Raw genomic sequence first — 20,736 nt, forward strand, 5'->3', positions numbered from 1 at the left:
ACCAGGGAGAAAATTAGAAAACAGAAACACTGTCCAAAGTGAACCAAGAAAAAAATACTAATTATCCTAAGCCATAGAACATTAAGCACAAAATATAAACAACATATTACAACTTTATTAGATTCTTCTATTTTACTGGCTATTTAGACTCAACTATGGCCTTAGTAACCTATAACGTTAACATCTTTGGGTGTCACAGTATATAATACCAATCTGATCAGGTGACACAAGGACTGGCCAACCTGTCAACACAGAGTAACCATTAACATCATAGCTGCGGCCATTTGATGCTTTTATAATAATTCGATCATAAATGTAAAGATATCTGTATTATGTTAGGGTTCTCTGCTGCTGCTGTGCAAGTTATTATTCAAGAAAACTCTGCCAGACTAGGCCTACTTAAAGATACCAGCTGATGCCATTTTTACAGGCAAGTCAGAAGTCTGCCTTATAGTTAGAATGACAAAGGTAGCAAGTCCATGATGAGTTACTTTCTCTTTTGGGTCCCTATCCCTACACCTCCACACGTAACCCCTCCATAACGTGTCTCATTACCCATCTAACATCTTGCTAGGACCCTTTTATATGCTCCAAGTAAGAATGGTACTTAGGGTTTTGCTCAGTGCAGGGAAGGGGGTATATGAGTGGCTAAATGGACAAACTGACAAACAGAGGGCAAAAAGAAACATTCCAAAACCTTCCTATTTAATACAATGTTCTTCATGACACCTCTCAGGCTGGAAACAAAGGCTGGTGTAAAGAACTTCCTTCTGATGATTAAAGACTTGTATGACTGAGTAAGGCAGTTTCTTGACTTACCCCCACCCCCTAACAGACTTTCCTAAAAACCTGTGGGATAATCAGGGAGGAAGCATATGCATCCCTTTCCAAATGGAGGCATTGTGACTCCTCCCAGAGGGAAAGTTTACAACATTGGCTCCCGAATCAGGCGCCTCCCCACCAGCCATTCTGGAATGGGCAGCTACACCTGCACACCCTGGAACCTGTCAGGTCTCGAGTCTGATGTCTGAAGAGCATTTCAGCCCACGTCCACTTCAGTGAGGGTCAGTGGTGTCCGGTGGCTGCGGTCAGGGTTCTATCCTTTGATAACAGCAATCGGTCTCAGTTTAATGGCCTTCTTGCTGATTCCGGCATCATGGCAGGTGTTCACCACATCAGTCACATTCTTATAGGACTCAGGTGCCTGCAGGGGAGAAAAAGTCTACTTAAAATGGAATCTTTAAAAGCATTAATCTTCACTTGTAATTTTAAAAATGCACATTCAAACAGTACTGAGTTGGTTTTGTTTCTTCTTTTTTCTGCCTATCAAATAGGCAAAGGTTTAAACGATGATTAAGCTCAGTGTTGGTAAGGGAGTAGTATGGTAACACTCATCTCCATTCATGTCAACACAGCAAGCTTAGGCCTCTCAGACTGACTCCCGTGGGGCTCTGTACACACGCCGTTCTAGCCCATCTCCTAGTCCCTTCCCGTTTCTGAAACATTTCCACTGTGGCCTCAGAACTCCTTCCACTGAGTCAAAGGCAAAGAACTTCTTCCTTTCTTCTTTAAACATTCCCTTCACATTCTTGTTCTTGCTGAAACATGGACCTCCGCTGAGGATTACTTTTGCTTTCAACTTTCTGAAGTGGTAGCTGTTTTCTCTCCCAAACTGGGTCACGCCAATAGGTTGAGAGGTGGGACGGGTGTCCTTGCTCTTCATGGTTCCTTTCAGACCACTCTCCCTCCTTTCTCCCAGTTTTGAATGTTGCAGTCACCATGTATACCACCCACTACTCTTCTCGCCGCAGTCATCTGCTAGAATCGGATCCCCATCGTTACTTGAAGTTTTCTAGCTCCAGGGTCACGCTCACCCTGTCCTGCTATAATTCAGAATGACTTCAATATCCAGGAAGAGGATTCTTTCAGTAACCTGGCTTCCGAGTTTCTTGACTGCCGCTCCTTCAACGCTTGCCTCAGCCATTCACTCCCAGAGTCACCCCCCGGAACTCTTCATTACCCATGATTACAACTCCTCCACAGTCTCAGCTCCCAGCATCCCAGACAGCCCAGGTTTCCACCTCCAACAATCCTTTAACCCCACGAGACCCACAATCCCTTTGCAACACCCTTCAACAACCTTGTTTCTCCTTTACTGTGCCGTACTTGCAACCCTGGTTAAAGGAAACGCAACATCTATTTCATGCCTGCACCTATACAGTTGGATGTAGTTGAAAAACACCCAACCACTGAATTTAAAAGCTCAAGTGGGCTCTTGACGCTGTCCCGGCAATCACCCAAAATTTCACTAGGCCAATCACTTTCTTAGATGATGATTTTATACCTTCTCCTGCATCCTCTCTCTCAGTTGCTGGCCCTACTTCCTATTACACTGATAAAACAGAAACAACCAGAACAGAATCTCCATAAACTCTCTTACCATATCTTCCCTGACTACCAGCATCTGTACCTTCTCTCCTTTTATTAAGGATGAAATACCTAAGCTCCTAGCAAAGACCAACCCCACCAGATCCCATCTCCTTTCATCTACTCAAGGACACTTCTCTAGTAATCCTCCACTCTTTCCTGCATCATCGATTTCTCGTCTAGATTCTTCTCAACAGCATGCAAACACATCAGTTAGATCATGTTATTCTTCTGCTCAAAATTCTCCCAAATCTTCCCCTCATCTCACTCAGAGGAAGAGCAAAAATCCATTCATAAAGGAAGAAGCAAGGACCCACACGATCTGGTGCCCCTACCTCTCTAACCTCCTCTCCCTCTTGCTCGCTCCAGTCATGCTGGCCTTCACACCGTTTCTTGAACCTCCAAGTATGATCTGGCCTCAGAGTTTCTGCACTTGCCATCCTCCCTGCCTGGAAAGCTTACCCCTAGATACCCACATAGCCTGTTCCCTTACCCCTCTCGGGTCTTCACTCAAATACCACCTCACTACACCCTATCTAAAACTGCACCCACTCCCAGTCTCTCCCTATCCCCCTTCCCATTTTTACTTTGTAGCACTTACCATCATTCTATACACTATACATTTTACTATTTGGTAAGTTTCACAGGAAAGGATTTATGTTTGTTTTGTTCACTGCAATATCCCTAGTACCTAGAACAGTTCCTAACTATAGCAGATGTTTAATAAGTGTTACTGGATGAGTGAAAAAAATCATATGTAAAATGTGCAAGTAAAAAGTATACCAAATGTTAATAGTGGTTACCTCTGGCTAGTGGAATTCTAGATGTTTTCTTCTTGTTATTTTCTAAAACCTCTTAATTAAAATCAGGTGAAAAATTAAGTTGTTAAAAAATAAAGGTTTGTCATACTCTTTAACTCAGTAATTCTGCTTTTGAGATTTCACTCTAATTATTAAAACATCTGGAGGAAAGCTTCATGCATGAAGACACATGGTACAACTTAATTTAGAGTAGCAAAGATGTGGAAACTACTTGAATATCTACTATGGGCAGAAACTTACAGTACTTAGCTATTAGAATATTTCTCAATCGTTAAAAAATGACGTAAACAATATTATAATGATGTGTTAAATTTTAAAAAGGACTATAAATGTTTGTAATCTATGATTATAACCAGTTTAAAAAAAGCATTTAGGGAAAAAATGGCAATAAGCATCTTAAAAAAGGAGATAATAGTTATGTAAAGGCACAGAATTTCTGGATGACAATTTTTTTTTTCTCTCAAACTTTTAAAAGGAAGTTATGTTGCTTCTAATTTTAATACGTATGTATATATACATACATGTAATTTAAACAAAATCTTTGCTCCCTTATGAATCAAAAAAATCCATTTTCTCAAACATTTCCCCCACTACCTTTTCAAATTTGCTTTCAAATTTAACTGTTAAGTATACAGCTGTGCAAAAGAAAGGTTAAGATGAGTTAGCTCAAACTAAATTTAAAGCTTTTAATATGTAGACAAAGACTATACATGAATGGTAAAAATCATTCTTATGGACCCAGCTCATAATTAACCTCCAAACAAAAGAGAAGACAATGATAAGACTGTAACTGAGGTTATTTTTAAAAAAAACATTTCTATTAGCAATACTAAAAATTGCTGTCTCTGTGTACTGGCATAAATTATAAACAGTTTTATGCTGAATACTTATCAAAATTTCACTTACCTCTTCCATAACCAGCTTGGGTGAGGCAACACGGATTGCAATTCCCATGTCTGCCAATTTATCTAGGACGTCCTGGAAATCTAAATTACGCCTTGACTTTGCTCGGGACAGTGCACGGCCCTAGATTGGGAAAGGAATGAACTTCATTTATAAATTCTGAGCTCCAATTTATGTTCAATCCCAGAAATTATTTAAACCCTTAGCATCATATGCCTGTTCCTTACTGGGTGGGTCCACTCGAGAGTTGGAGGATATGCCCCATTTTGCAAACCAGGACCCATACGTAGACTGCACACCTGACTTCTTTTTAAACTAAAAAAAGAAGAGTCTTTTTCTATTTAATCAACCCTGTAATGTGCTTTTTATTTTAAGACTCATCCTTTTGGAAGACAAATTTACATCTACAAAGCACTTAGCATTTAAAGACTTAGTTTTGTGTATCTAATCACTGTTAATTATCAATTACATATAAATATGTTAATTTAAAATTGTAGGGCTTCCCAGGTGGCACAGTGGTTAAGAACCTGCCTGCCAACACACGGGACACAGGTTTGAGCCCTGTTCTGGGAAGATCCCACATGCCGCAGAGCAACTAAGCCCATGGGCCACAACTACTGAAGCCCGCATGCTTAGAGCCCATGCTCCGCCAGCAAGAGAAACCACTGCAACGAGAAGCCCTCGCACAGCAACCAAGAGTAGCCCCCACTCGCCGCAACTAGAGAAAGCCTGAGTGCAACAACGAAGACCCAATGCAGCCAAAAATAAATAAATTTATTAAAAAAAAATTGTAATCAGTATGTCTATCATCACAAAAACGTTGTGCTCTTTGTGGTTTAAAAGTTTCTCCACCTTAGCACTTACTGACATCTTAGATGAGATAACTGTTGTGGGGACTGTCCCATACGTTATAAGATGTTTAGCGGCATCCTTGCCCTCTACCCACTAGATGCCAATAGCACAATTCCCCTCCCCACTGTGACAACAGAAAATGCCCTGAGACACTGCTAATGTGTGTGGGGAGATGGTTTTGATCACTAGGTTAAAGTTAGGAGTTGGGAGGCAACTGAAAATGAGAAAGGATCAGAGGAAAAAAAGTAAGGTTAATATATATGTGAGGGTCTGTCCTACTGAGAAGGTATCATAGACAGTTTCTATTTTCCACTCCATCACCAGCTAAGAACTTTGATGGCTTAGAAGAGCAGTTGGAAAACTGGTTTGTGGGCCAAATCTGGCCTACTACCTGTTTTTGTAAATACAGTTTTATTAGCACACAGCAATACCTATTTGTTTATGTATTGTCTATGGCTGCTTTTCTACAAAATGGCACAATAGAATAGCTGCTGCAGAGATCTTACAGCCCCCAAAGCCTAAAATATTTACTGTCTGGTGCTTTATAGAAAGTTTACCAACCCCTGGCTTAGAAGAGGCAATATATTGAAATAAGTGTACAGTCTACACATGGGTCCTGACTTGCAAAAGGGGGCCTGTCCTCCAACTCTTGAGTGGACCCACCCAGTAAGGAACAAATTATGCTAATGGCTAGGTCTGTGACTCATTGAGCTACATTGTGATGTAAATTTGCATCAGGTAAAGTTTGATCAGTTATGCTAGTGTGATAATTTCTCAATCTGGATTTTGTGGGCCCACAGAGTTGAGAACAGTCCCTGGCCGTACAATGACCCCACTAAGGTTGAGATACTTGGTGACCTCAGTTAGTTCACTAGACAGTATATATTACGGGGAAAAATTCAGGTAGAAGACAAGACGAACCCAAACCTCACCTTTGTTAATGCTCAACCAAGTACATTTACCTGTCAAAATGCAAAACAATGACTCCACTGAACAGAACATTTCTAAGTAAGCTTCTGTCTCCATAACTCACCGCTCCATGACAAGTTGTTCCAAAGGTCTCAGTCATGCCCTGCTCAGTGCCAGTGAGAACATAGCTACAGGTTCCCATGGTGCCGCCAATGAGCACGGGCTGTCCAGTGAGCTGAGGAAGCACACAAATCAAACATGTTAGAATTTAGTTTTGCATGAGCTTTCTATGTCTGCGATTTAAATTTCCTCTTGCATTGGAGGACTGTGGAGAAACCAGGGCCTTCAAATGCACTGCTCTCACAACTATATTAAGATGTTATTTTGATTCTTTGACAGCTGAGAGGGAAGAGAAGAGGATGGGAGGGAAAATGTGAAGACCAGGAAGGCAGTAGAAGATAGACTGAAGGTAAGAGCAAAGCAAAACTCAAATGTGTAGTGAAGTGTTTTTAGGAAGAACCATCCCGAGCAAGGCATCTGCCCTCTCAGGCTTGTTTCCTCATCTGTGAAATGGCAGGTTAAGGGTCTTTCTAACTCTACCACAGCCAGACACCAAAAGGACAAGAGGGATGAAACAGACTGAGTTTAATCTTAATCCTGTCTTCTAATCATTCAAAGGCTTTAAAAAGATAATCTTAGTGCATCTTAATGGAGTAGAATATTCTCCATGCAGCACTACAGCACACTGCAAGCACAGATGATGGGGGGAGTCATGCTTCAGAGAAGACTGGAAATCACTGTTCTCATGGATGACAGACTGTTTTCTTTTCACAACTGCTGCTTTCCTGTTTAAATTCTTACATATTTAGAACTGTCTAAATCATGCCCCCACTGCTTAAAACCAAAAATGGCTCAGTACGTACTTGGTAATCAACCGCAATGAGGGGATGGTGAGGAGGGAAAGCTCGGGTGGATCCCTTCCTGTGTACTAACAGAGTCCGTTCCTTTCCATCCACCACATGCTGTTCTACTTTGGCAATATTGTGAGAAACATCATAGATCACATGTAGGTCCAAGTCATCAGGGGTTGTGTTGAAGACCTTGGCAAAAGCCTAAGAGAAAAAGCTTACGTTAAAAGTGGCAGAACCAGCTCTTCAGAACTTATCTTATTGATTCTGCAAGGTCTGTGGGAAGGGAGTGAGGGATTTAAGAGTTCAAAAATAGCAGAATTATTAACCTTCATGTAAAGGACAAAAACTGTCTTTAGACCACAGAGCAAACTCCACTCCATAAATTCCAACTAGTCTTGACCGAACCCGACAGAGATGCTTCTTCTTCAGCCTTCTGAATCTCAGTGAATGGCACTGCTACCCTCTCCGCTGCTCAAGGCAAATTCTAGGAATAATTCTGGCTTCTCTTCTCCCCTCTCCTGATACCCTGCTGAGTTAGCTTAAGGACACACCGAAAGCTTGGACACTTCGCCAATATTTTGAATATCTATTACATACATTTCCAAAACCAAATTCTACAGGCTTAGATTTGAATACACTATGTTTTAAATTACTTAACTTCATCATGTGTAACTGGGAACAGACAAGCAACCTCAACTGTACCTGACGGGTTAAGAAGGTCATGGACGAGCGGTTGACCCAGGCATAGTTCCCAGCCGCTGCCATTCCCTTCAGGTAGTCCTGACCCTCTGGCGAAGCGATTCGAGCACAAGCCAACTGACGGTCATTGACTATAATCTTGTCTCTCTTCATGGCTTTTTCCATAGCTACCAGCGCATCTGAAAGGAGAGAGTGCAACAAGTCCAAACCAGCCAGCTTTCCCTTTATAATTCAGATATACTGCAGAAAGGTGGGCTAGATTCAAAACCATTCTACAAAGAAACAAGTAAAATACAATTTTCCCTTTAAAGTGTTTCTGAGCTCATCTATCTATTGGACAAGATATATTTACTGAGAATCTTCTCCCAGAGCTATGTGACACAATATATGCAGGCTCCAAAGAGAACACCTGCCCTCCAGGACTTACAAGGGGAATGGGAGGTGGTCTGAGTTACTCCCTTCCTGGCATGTGCATGAATGAGAAGTAATAAAATACATTTTATTGCCATCATGGTTTTTAAAAATAATTTTTAGTGACTTAAAAGAACTGGAGAGGGCTTCCCTGGTGGCGCAGTGGTTGAGAATCCGCCTGCCGATGCAGGGGACACGGGTTCGTGCCCTGGTCCGGGAAGATCCCACATGCCGCGGAGCAACTAAGCCCGTGAGCCATGGCCGCTAGGCCTGCGCGTCCGGAGCCTGTGCTCCGCAACGGGAGAGGCCACAACAGTGAGAGGCCCGCGTACCGAAAAAAAAAAAAAAAAAAAAAAAAGAAAAAAAAAAAAAAAAAAAAAAGAACTGGAGATAAGTTGCTACACCTTCTGCATGCAAATCAAATCCATGATAAACTAGAGCAGAACTCAGTAGAAAGTTCAGAAATACTAGACAATGCTCCATATATTTGCTAGACAAAATATTCTAACAGGCCAGGCTGGCACAAATTATTAGATTCCCATAGAATGAAATGTACATACAAGGATGACATAATTGCAATTTAGAGTTTACAGTAATTTCCATGTGTCTATATACCTTTTCCTATATTCATAAATCCTTTCACTCATCGTACAAACGGTCCAAAGTGACCTCTCTACTATTTCCCTGCCTCCTGCTTTTGTTCACACTGTCTTTTGGTCATGAATGTTCTGCGTGTGTGACTGTTCAAACTGCACGTTATGTGTCCATGAAGTCATCTCTAAAATCTTTTCCCTAAACACTTTGTCTCTTCCATAGTATTTTATCAATTATTATACCTTCTGTCTTTACTTTTTCTTCTTAATGAACATGACATCTCTCTCATGAGACAATTTGAGGGTGGAGGCCCTGCTATTTCATCTCTGAATCCACTATAACACCTAATCTTGCAGTACAGGTAGGTGTCTAAGACATATTCCCGCATATATCATAAACTCTACATTTAAAGTCTTTATTGCTCTTTCTTGGCCAGACAGTAATAGTAACCTATAAGAGTAAATATGGTAACTGGAGCCTTTGACAACACCATATGAAATAATTATTATTCCCATTTTTTCAGACCAGTAAGTTAAGGCCCAGTGAAGTTAATTTCTGCTAGTTAGGAAAACCAGGGTAAAAACCTGCACAGTACAGTTCCAGCACTTTCTCCCTTTAATCTCTATATGGTTCCCCACAAAACGTACATTTTAGCTCCAAGCCAAAAATTAGGTCCAGAATATACCTGTGGCTACTTGGTGGCCCAAGCCTCTGCTTCCACTGTGGATCATCACACACACCTGTCCCTTATGGTCGATGCCCATTTTCTTAGCAGCATACTCATTGAAAATCTCATCCACAACCTGGATTTCTGCATAGTGGTTGCCTGCTCCCAGAGTCCCCAACTGCAAATGTGAGAATGCCTGATAAAATAGCTGCTATTCAGGTTTGAAAAAATCCATTTGCAAAGCAAATAGGTGAAAAAACACAATAAAAACAAAAAGATAACCACACAAATAGTGTAACCAAAGAACTTCGAAGCTTAGAAACACTTCATTCACTTAAAGTGATATCCCACACAACTAAAATAATGTAGACCAGTTCCTGCATTTATTATATCATTATCTGCTTGAGGTACAGCACATTAAAAGCATCATAAATGAAAACTCAAACCACCAAATGGCTCACAGGACAATTTAAACATCATGGAGAGAAGGGTCAAATTTTGGGGTGAACTCTAGTGAATGCTGACTCTTACACAAAGTCCAAGTTCAAATGATTTTTGAAATATCTGTGAGTTCACTGACACCTACCACTATCCATCACTGGAAGAATATATCCCATAACTGGAGCTAACAGATGCTTTACGGACCCAAAGAATGGCAGTGTTGGAACAGTCTTAGAGGCTGTCTAGGTTTAACTATCTCAATTTTCGGATGAGAAAATGAGACCCAAACAGGCAAAAGAGACTTGCCCAAGGTCACAGTGAATTAGTGGCAAAGCCATCACAATTTGCTGTAAATTTCAAACGTCTGGTATATTTTTATCTCATGGACACCATGAACCGACAAGGTATCTGCTGTCATCTTGGATGCTAGAAAACTTTCAGCCAAATCTGTAGATTGTCAAAGTTTGTACATATGCAATTTTGGTACACATTTTAAGCCTTATAATCATATCCCATTTTCCTCCCATCCACTTCTAATTCATGATATCTTGTTTTATTTTATGAACATCTGCAAGCTCCTGATAGCTTTTTAAAAGATTAAGAATGAAGCATAAACAAACAAATTTGTGTTCCTTTTGATGTAAAAAAAGCTGGGGTATATTTACTACATGGAAGACAGATTTTTTTTCTTCCTCCCAACAAAAACAAAATATGAAAAAAATGAACATTTCCCCTCCAAGGTGAGTGTTACCTGGGGAAGGCCTCTTTTTTTAGCCCTGGCAGAGACCTTATTGGGGTCAGCTTGCAGCATCCTTCCGTACTCCTCGCAGTGCTCCTTGTCTTCAGCCCAGGCATAGCCTTCTCTTAGGGACCAGTCCACACCCATCTCCAAGGCCTCCTCCAAGTCTCTGAGTGAGTAACAAGATGCAGATCATTTTACAGCCAAGGCAGATCAAAATCGAAAGATGACCACATCTCAAAGGGCAAAAGAAAGAACTATATTCACTATTGCCTGTGCATCAGGCGTCGTGCTAGATGTAGTTCATGCTCTCAGCAACTCTAGTTTTTTGAGGAAAAGCAGTTACATAAATGATTGAATATTAAAATTATAAATGCCACATTACAGATGATGATAGTTCTTGACATTTACACAGCCCCTCATACTTTTCAAATCTTATTTATCTCTCTGATTCTGAATTCGATGAGGTAGTGATTAAGCAGCCACAGAAAATTTATAACCATAATCAAATATCATTATCCACCACCAACTTTACTACAGCTACACTAACTTTTCATGAAAAATTACAACAAACAAAGCTATCTCAATGTCCTCAGGCAACACAGGTTAAATTTTAAGGTCTATTCCCACCTTCACAGAAGTACTACGTCGCTGTACTGCACCCGCACTTTGAAGCTGAGGTGCACACATGTTAAACCCTTAGAAGGAAAAAGTTCTGATCTTCACCTAAGGTCTAGCCCTCTTCTAAAATACCATCAGGAGAGATTACAATGATCAATGGGCCCTCCCCACAACAGCCCATTTCAAACATTACTTATTAGAACAAAATTCCTATCTAAAATATTTGTAAAGATGCTTGGAATTTATTTAGGTGTTCCAGGTATGCTTTTCAAAGTGGGCCTGCATGTCAGGGACCACATAAAGTCACAGAATAAGCATCTTCCAAATGTATCATTTTACTCCAAGTTTTTTTGTTTTGTTTTTTGGTAAAGGGGAGTTGTATAACAGGTAATAGCTAAAAACATTTTAATATTAATGTCTGTGCATATATTTGAATAGAATACAAAATTCACATGAACTTTAAGACAAAACAAGACATTAATGATACATACTTATTAAGCACACCCTTCTGCAAAGTGTAAGGTGCACAGCTTTACACGAGCTATGACAGTACATCAATGGCCATGTAAAAGGCCACTGTGCTGTAGCTTTCCATTGAATTTTCTACTTTGGAAATGCACAACATCTTAGGTGAAGAACACACTCAGTGCTATCATCCAAAAAGGAAGGCTGTCAATAAATACAGGTTCACTGACAAAGGACAGTGGGGTTCAGAATACAGCCTCTGAAGCCAAAGGATCCTTGGTTTGAATCCTGACTTTACTTACTAGCTTATTTACTATCATCTCTTTAAACTTCAGTTTCCTTTCTTGTGACCTAGGAATATTAGAGTTATTATCTACACAAAATGATATACACCTACACTACAGCACAGTGCTCTGCATATAGGAAGTGCTCAGTAAACATCAGTGGATATAATTCTATTATGAATTCTACCATATGTCAAAGGCTGTCATGATGAACATGAATTGATTAATGTCTCTAGTGAACGTTACAGACTTCATGCTTAAAAAAACAATTCGTTACCACTTCCTCAACAGTGACTGAACAATCCCCATCTCCTAAGTGTCCTACATCAGAAATGAGCATGAGGGTCATGTGATGATTATCTCTCACTCCCTTTACTGGCAACTTTTGTTCTTACTTGGCATTCATTGGGATGACACCTTTTGACCCCACCCCAACAGGAATGTGGTCAAACATAGCTTGGGCAAGTTGCTCCTTCACAGGCTGGACATCACTTTCGTCTAAACTGGTTCTTAGCAAGCGGACACCACAGTTGATGTCAAATCCGACACCACCTACAAAATAGAGAAAAGTTAGTCAAATAGTAGCAAAACCAGGTAGTTATGCTTTGTTACCTGTGGTTTCCCACTATTAACAAAGGGTTTAAAAGACAGCCACTCTTTTAAAAATAGCTATGTTTTAAAGGAGCCAACAAAGTGGTTCTCTGTTGGTAAAGTCTGATGACAACAAAATTTAAAGTAAGTATATACTAAAGGTACTTTGTGGGTCAAGGAGGCAGTAATAAACAAGTAACATCTAGACTAGAGATTAAAATTTGAATTACGTGCTTCTCTTTTTTTCTTGATCACTCTTGTCAGGGATTTATGAATTCTATTAGTCTTTTCAAAGAACCAACTTTTGGCTTTGTTGATCCTTACCACTGTATATTGTTTCATTAATCTTGCTCAATTATTTCCACCTATCTACATTTTCTGGGTTTAATTTGTTGTTCTTTTTCTAACTTTTTGAGATGGATGCTTAGAACATTGACACTGCAGCCTTTCGTCTTTTCTAATTTGTGCACTGAGGCTGTATACTTCTATCCAAGTATAGTGTTAACAGTAACCCACAATTTTTAGACAGGTATTTTAAAAATTAACATCAGTTAAAATTATTCTGTAGTTTCCATTATGATTTTTTGTTTTTGACCCATGGATTATTTAAATGCATATTGCTTAACTCATAACATGTTTTTTTCCCTCAGGTTTTTATTGTTATTAGTGATTTCTAACTTAATTCCGCTGTGGTAGGATAGTATCCTCTATATCAGTGGTTCTTAGGTGTGACCCAGGGATTCTTTCAGGCCTTTAGGATTAATTGTATAACAATGCTAAGACATTATTAGCCTTTTAAACGTATTCTCTCTACTGTACAGTGAAGTTTTCCACAGGCTACATGACATGTGATAACATGCTTTGCTCTGAGGGGTAATGAGACATGTCCTTGTGTATTATTGTTTCTAAACTTTCTCAGTTTTAATTTCCAGTAAGGTAAACATTATAAAAGCCTTTGAGGGCTTCCCTGGTGGCGCAGTGGTTGAGAGTCCGCCTGCCGATGCGGGGGACACGGGTTCGTACCCCGGTCCGGGAAGATCCCACATGCCGCGGAGCAGCTGGGCCCATAAGCCATGGCCGCTGAGCCTGCGCGTTCGGAGCCTGTGCTCCGCAACGGGAGAGGCCACAGCAGTGAGAGGCCCGCGTACCGCAAAAAAAAAAAAAAATCCTTTGAGATCAACCCTCAATAATTTTAAGAATGTAAAGGGGTCTTGAGCCCAAAGTTTGAGAACTGCTGCTGTATGATTTCAATGCTATGAAATTTGAGACATGCTTTACGGCTCAGTATATGGTCAATTTTGGTAAACATTCTGTGTACACTTAAAAAGAATGTGTACTCTACGGTTCTTGGATGCACTGTAATGTGGATGCATGCACAACCACACATGTATATGAGAGATCAAGGTGTCAAGTTTGTAACAGGATTGTTCAAATCATCTGTGTCCTTACTGACTGAAATCTGCCATTTCCTCAAGAGAAAAATAGTGCTAAATGTTGCGCTCACGTATCTGCACTTTTCCTCTGGATCTTAGCCTCACAAATTCTTACTGCCTCTGTAGTTTTTTTATGGTTTCAACAGATGTGTTTTTGGCTGTTTTAAAAATTTCATGCAGCTTTTCTCGTTGTTCTCGGCAAAGGATTGCCTGAAGTGACCTTGTTCACTGCTGCTGGAGGCAGAACTCTCAAGACACAATTCAACCTTTCATCTTTTTTTAGCCTCTGAATGCAAAGATATTACTTCCGGTGTGAAACATTTTCAGTGAAAGCACGCCACAGCAGAAAAGAAGTATACAACTACAAGTGACTAATAATGATGCTAATGAGAGTAAACACTTATCAAGTACTTCCTATGTGTCCAGCATTGTTCTAAGTATTTTAACACAGCTTGATGAATTTAATCCTCACAATAATGCTATGTAGTAAGTAACATTATTAACTCCAATTTGCCTAAGAGATAACTGGGACACAAAGAAGATGTATAATTTGCCAGGGAAGTGTTTCAGTTTCTTTTGTAGCCCATGTCTGAATAGTGCCTGGCACACAGTAGGAGCCCAAATAATTTTAAATAAATATATGCTTTACTTGATATTTTAATAGCCTCTTGAGTGTCCACAATTAATTCTCCCAGTAAATGGGGAAAAGAAATGATAGAATATGAGGCTGACATTCACACATAAAATGCAGACATTCACACATAAAATGCCTTTCTATTTTAGAAAGGCTACGATTCTGAGAAGCTACACACCTGACAGTAGACATGCACAGTGACCTTACCTGGGGATACCACTGCTTCAGGGTCATTCATATCAAAAGCTGCCATATTCCCAATAGCAAACCCATAACCTGAATGGACATCAGGAAGCCCAATCGATCGCTGAAAGAGAATTAGAAAATAAAATACAGCTTTCTCACTGGCACTCTGGCTGCCTGATAGACCTGACACTAACTCTCAAATAGGGTGGGGGGCTGAAGCCTTCCCTAAATCAAGATTCTCTTTTCATGAAATCTTCTCTATTGGTGGAAATTAGGTGTAAAAATTCCTAATCATAAAGCCAAATATAGCAGGAAAAACTTTTTTTACAAAGTCTGACATTAACTAAGAAAATTGAAAAGAGAAAAGCCTTAGTACCACATGGCATAGGAGGACCACATACTAACATTAACGCATTATTACATTTTAAAGATGATTCTTAGACACTGACAGGTTGTGGTCATGTCAGGCTGACAGGAGGAAAATACATGATTTACACAGGTCCTTAGTGTTTAAGCAATCAGAGACAAATGTAATCCATTGATGGTATGAAAATTGTACAATTTCTACATCTGGGGCCTAGAAAAGTATACTGACGCAGGAAGAATGGAGGTCAAAACATAGTAGGAATACATACAGACACCTGGACACTTACGAGTTCCTTAAATGCACAAGCCATGTCTTTTCATTTCTCCTCCCAAGTGCCCAGCAGAGAAACCAGCATAAATACCTCAAAAAATGTCTGTTGAATGGATTTAACATCTACCTCTAATGGTGGAATCTGAATGTAGACTCAGGTGAGGGCCCCACTTGCACCATCCAGTTCTATCCCCACCATCGCCACCACCCTCCTTTTCCAATCATAGCCACAACAGCTATATTGACCTTTGTCCCTCCCCTCAGTCCTAACCCTTACAATTCTTGCCAATCTTTCTCCAATCAACCTCTTGATGAGGCCACAGTGAAACCTTCACTGGTGGCAAACTGATATAAGAATAATGTGTACAGCAAGAAAACAAAATCTACTTCAAAGGTTCTCAAACACTTATAGATTCTGGCTAAAGGCAAGCAGTAACTGAGATGTTACCCAGACTCAGTTATTTCTTTAAATTCCATGGTTATTTCTAGATGTTTGAAGGTCACTGCCTAAATGACACCACTATCAGTTAGGCATGGCCATTCATCCATTCAACAAACTTTCAGACTAAAAAAAAATGAGCAATTAAAACCGTGAACACAGACTCACATGAACAATCCCAGGCAGGGCAGCCACATTGCCAATTTGTTTCATGGCTGGCAGGAAGCCACCAACACCTGAAAACAAAATTTCAATATTAGAGAAGAGAACATATTTGATTTTTAGCTGAAGTGTATTCATACTTTTCTAGATTGTGTTAATGAAGGGGTAGTGGTTAGGACTGCTAAAACAACAAAGCATAAAAGGGTGTTTGAGATGAAGTGGAAAAGAAGGCCGCACATGCACAGGAAGGTAGTGAGGGCAACCAGACTAATTACAAACATGCTGTCAGCATTCTGTGCGTACCACGGAGGATTGCTTGCAAATACTGTACAGGGAGATGTAAAACACAATCATTATACCTTATGTTGTCAATATTAAAAAAGTGTTCTTTTAACTGTTCATAATATACATATAAAAAAAAGTACTGGTTTTATTCTAAGTGACAAAGAAGGGCGATTTGGAAGAGTTTGGGAAAACACTGGATGGAGAGTCAGGGGATCTGGAGTTCTAATCTCAGCTCTGTCACTGGCTGTGTGTCATTTCAGACAAGTCAGTACACCCTGGTGGGGAGCGGGATGAGACTTATTTATTTTAGGTTTGTTGACTTAAAAAAAAAAAAAAAAAGGGTTAAAACTAGATTTCTATTCCACCATCACCACTAGAATGTTATATTACAGTTTTATACATTTATCTCTAAACCTCCCTGTAGTCTTGCAAGACGGGTGTTATAAACTCTCTTTTACAGATGAGATAACTGAAGTTCAATGAGGCTAATCAGTACACTGACTTTGTAATCAGACACTCCTGGATCTGAATTCTGGTTCTGTCACTGAGAGACTGTGCAACCTTGGACAAATTAAAATGACTTAACTTCACTCAGCCTTGACTTAAACATCTGTAAAATGGAGATATCCTCTTAGGGTTACTTTAAGAATTACATGAGATAACCTATGTAAAGTGCCTGGCACATAGTAAGTGCACAATAAATGGTAGCTTTTGTTATTACTGTCTGAGGTTAGGTGCAAAACCAACCAGGTCCATCCAGCTCCAAATGCTTTCTACAAGGCCAGGTGGCTAACAATGTGATCAGGAATAAGTAACGGGTTCTCGTCTCATTTGAAGTCTTGATCATTCCCTGACAACACTTTTGTATTTTTAAATTATAATTATTTGAGTTACCATTTTTCAGGCCACAAGGTAGACACTACTTGTACTGCTACATGTCAAACTCTAATTTACTTACCACCACCTCGACAGGCATTCCTTAATTCTTCAAACATTAATTTTTCCAGAGCATCATTCACATAGAAAACTCCTTCAACCTGGTACCAAAGAAAAGGAAGAATTATGTCTGAGCACATGAACCTGATGTATATAAGTACAGGATAGAACACAAACACTGTAGGCAATATTTATTTTGCTTTACTCTTTATAAAATACTTTCACACTACCTTAAACAAGCAGAAAACTTCTTACAAGATGTTCCCATCTTTAAATATATCCTAAAAGTGTATTTTACAATGTTCACAGATCATTTTGTTTATTCTCCTACTCTCATAGGCCATATTTAAAAGTTCAACAGGTAAAATATTTTGTGTGTGTGATAAAGAAATGTCTTCCAACAATGCTCTCACTAAGGTCAAAGGTCTCAGTATTCTCGTGCTTCTAAAATATCAGTAGGTTTTGAAAAAAATAAATGAATCAAAAACTCAGATCTAGGGCTTCCCTGGTGGTGCGGTGGTTGAGAGCCCGCCTGCCGATGCAGGGGACATGGGTTCGTGCCCCAGTCCGGGAAGATCCCACATGCCGCAGGGGCAGAGCAGCTAGGCCCATGAGCCATGGCCGCTGAGCCTGCGCGTCCGGAGCCCGCGCTCCGCAACAGGAGGGGCCACAACAATGAGAGGCCAGCGTACCGCAAAAAATATACAAACAAACAAACAAACAAACCCCTCAGATCTAAACATAAAAATGCAGTATTAGACCTAAGTGTACTTTTTCTAGGTCTAAGACAACAGCACACTACACTTTACTGTGTCCTATTCTGATTTACAAATCTGTACTTAGGTAAACAGTGAGTAAAAAAATTTTACAGGTAGCTATATAGCTGTGTGCTTAGTTTTACCATCTATGTAATTTTAAGAGGATAAAAAAGCTTGACAATAGAGGCACACAAAGGGCAATGGAAGACATGATTATGTAACACCAAAGGACAGAACATTTTAATCAGAGATCAAATATTATGAAGGATCTGCCTAGCATTGAAGAACTAAAGATTTAACAATCATGTGGACAAGGAAATTTATTTATCAGAAAGATGATTTCTGCATCTTACAACTGCATGAATAACAATACCAGTTATGGAAAATGTCTCAGTTTTCCAAAGGGCCACATTTATTAATTCAGCAAACATTTGTTGAGGACTCATTATGTGTCAGGCACTGTACTGGGCAGTAGGGGAGATACAGAGAATATGCAAGATCGTGATGTTGTGGAACACATTTAGGAGCTGAATGGAAAGATGACATAAATATAGGAGAGAAATATTTTTAAGGAACAAAGAGGAATTTTTAGTGCAGCACACGGTTCTTACAGGAGGAATGGAGATTAAGCAAGAAAGACAGGGAATTTTAAGTGTGAAGTTCACTACTCTCATGAGAATGGGAATACAACACAAGCCTACCATAAAGGTCAGTAAGTTTTTAAGAGCAATATATCAAGATTTCAACTCTCCATTCCAAGGGAGGGGTGGTAGTAAAGTGTTGTTCAAATAGTTAAACTGGAACTGCCTAGCAAAAATCAGACTTGCCCCCAAGCAGCATTAGCAGGAGTGTGTGCATCAAAAGTTAAGCCAGAATTGCTGACAAAACATAACAGTGTGTGTTACAATCCTCTTAGGATGATCATATGCTTTTTATTTTCTACTCCATGCAGGGAACTGGATTCCATAAAAAGAAACTGGCCAAAGGAAAAAACAGAGCAAAAGGGAGGTTTGCGACTATGGGCTTTTTCTCCGCTCAGCGTCTAGCTAAGTGCTTTGCTCATAGGGGGCGCTCAGTAAGTTTATATTGAGTAAAAGGGTGGAGCGGCTATCGGGAACTTTTACCAAGACGCAGGTTCACAAACCGTCAATACATTTGCAGGGCACCTAAAGGGATCTCAAAATCCGTCTAACAACATATGCACCCAAACCTCACAAATGCCTTCTTCTTCACTTTAATGGAAGACCATGAGCACAAATGACAAGGAACCCCAAGAGATACAGAGACCTGGCTTTCCAACTCTCTGGTATCGGGCTCCCAAGTCTCCATTGGGAATACGTCATCCTGTCAGAGGAATAAGAAGTGAACTGGACATCACGTCTTTGCTGAGCTTCTACTGGGTAAATAAAGGAAGCCGTGAAATCGACTCACGCTCAAAGCCCTACTGCGAAGTGCATATTAAAAAGAAAAAACCTGCCCTGTGAACTTTCTAGGTTGCCACGAGAAGATCGTTGTATTAAAACCCCGCGCATGTCAATTAAAACAACAACAACAACAACAAACCCAACACGGAGCAGTGAATGCTAGAAACTTGGTTCAGCGAACACAGGTCAGTAAACGTTATATAAATGACCGGCATGACTCAGAGAAGCGGAGTTCAGTCCTCGCAACTGCACCCCGGACTGGCTGTGCCACCTAGTAAAAGCCCACTAATGTCTCTAAGGCTCAGGGACGTAACACATCTCACGGTGCGTTCATGAGACTTCTGTGTGAAGACGCTCTGCAAAGGCCAATTTCGTATTTACTGGGATTCCCTGGACGCACTCCGCTTTGCTCGTCCTCACGGTTCGGGGACCTCTCTATCTGGGAGGTGGGGCCGGCATAGGTTGGGCGGCCCCGGAGGCGGAAGGGGTGGGAGGCGTGGGTGGGGTGGGAGTTGGGGGATGGGAGGAACTCTGCTGGGGGCGGGGGCTTCCCCGGCGCGCTAGGAGTCGGGAGGGCTCGGAGGAGACCGGGCCGGGTGAGTAGAGACGCGCCGAGGGCCCCCACCCGGAAAGGCCCCGACACCGGGTCCTGCTCCCCCGCCTCACCTGCATGTTGGGCACGAAGCCCTTCTTGATTCTCCAGCAGCTTTTATTGATCTTTTCCAAGAACTGCAGTTCATCGTTATAACTGCGGCTCATGGCGGCCACAAGAGTGGCGAAAATTCCCGGCTTCGCTTTGAAGAGTAGGTGCCGCGTTGTCCCGCTGACCGGAACCACCTTCCGGAACTCAACGCGCAGGCGCGGTCAGCTCCGCGGCAGGGTGGGCGACGGCTAGCGCCGAGGCTCAAAACTCGTCACGCCAATAGCCTTTTTTTTTTTTTTTTTTTTTTTTTAAGTTAAGTTAGACTGTCCTCTAGCGTTACCTTTTTGGATGTTTAACTAGTCATTTTCTTCTAGGCTAAAGCTAAGCTAAATGCAGTAGAGTAGTTTTTAGTATGATCTAGTTATCCTTCGTTTTGGAAGTGTTTTCCAGCACTGAAAAACACACTGAATCGGGATCAGGTCCAGTTGTTCTAAAGAATCCATCTGCTTGGAGTTTACATCCCTAGTAGTGAGGGGGAAGAAATGTCTGCAGCCGAGAAAGAGGAACATGTTTAAATAAATACCACAACGGAAATTTTGTAATGTTTCAGAATGAATTTATGAACACATTAAATAACTTTTCTTTCAGAAAAGGGCATTCCAAAGAATGAAACGTGGCAGTTTATCATTTATTCCAACAACACTGACAGGGGCATCTATTACGGGGGCATCTATTGCTATTTTATGAGCAATATGAAGATGAGTAAATGGCAGTCCCTATACAGAGCCAGAGCTGCCCAGTCTTCTGTGATGACTAAGTACTCTGTGATTGTGCTTTTATCCAGTGTCGCTTCTTCACAGTAAT

General features: G+C 40.7%; 1 protein-coding gene across 1 annotated transcript; it reads right to left on the reverse strand.

The window, feature by feature from the left end:
- Positions 1–684: 684 nt before the first annotated feature.
- RTCB (RNA 2',3'-cyclic phosphate and 5'-OH ligase) lies at positions 685–20,418 on the reverse strand. Its single transcript, XM_059080396.2, has 12 exons — positions 19,896–20,418; positions 17,070–17,148; positions 15,833–15,900; positions 14,610–14,709; positions 12,140–12,296; positions 10,387–10,543; positions 9,213–9,372; positions 7,526–7,701; positions 6,836–7,024; positions 6,037–6,147; positions 4,155–4,274; positions 685–1,204 (listed from the first exon to the last, which is right to left on the reverse strand). The coding sequence occupies exons 1-12, from the start codon at positions 19,986–19,988 to the stop codon at positions 1,097–1,099; spliced, it is 1,518 nt and encodes a 505-aa protein (XP_058936379.1). The 5' UTR covers positions 19,989–20,418; the 3' UTR covers positions 685–1,096.
- Positions 20,419–20,736: the final 318 nt, after the last annotated feature.

This window comes from Kogia breviceps, chromosome 12, assembly GCF_026419965.1.
Source record: "Kogia breviceps isolate mKogBre1 chromosome 12, mKogBre1 haplotype 1, whole genome shotgun sequence".
Classification (NCBI taxonomy): domain Eukaryota; kingdom Metazoa; phylum Chordata; class Mammalia; order Artiodactyla; family Physeteridae; genus Kogia; species Kogia breviceps.

Coding starts and splice junctions, on each gene's coding strand:
- RTCB (XM_059080396.2), bottom strand. CDS start 19,988: ATGAGCCGCAGTTATAACGATGAACTGCAGTTCTTGGAAAAGATCAAT. Junction 14,710..15,832: donor CCCTGCCTGGGATTGTTCAT/GTGAGTCTGTGT, acceptor ATTCTCTTTCAG/CGATCGATTGGGCTTCCTGA. Junction 12,297..14,609: donor TGAAGCAGTGGTATCCCCAG/GTAAGGTCACTG, acceptor TCTATTTTGTAG/GTGGTGTCGGATTTGACATC.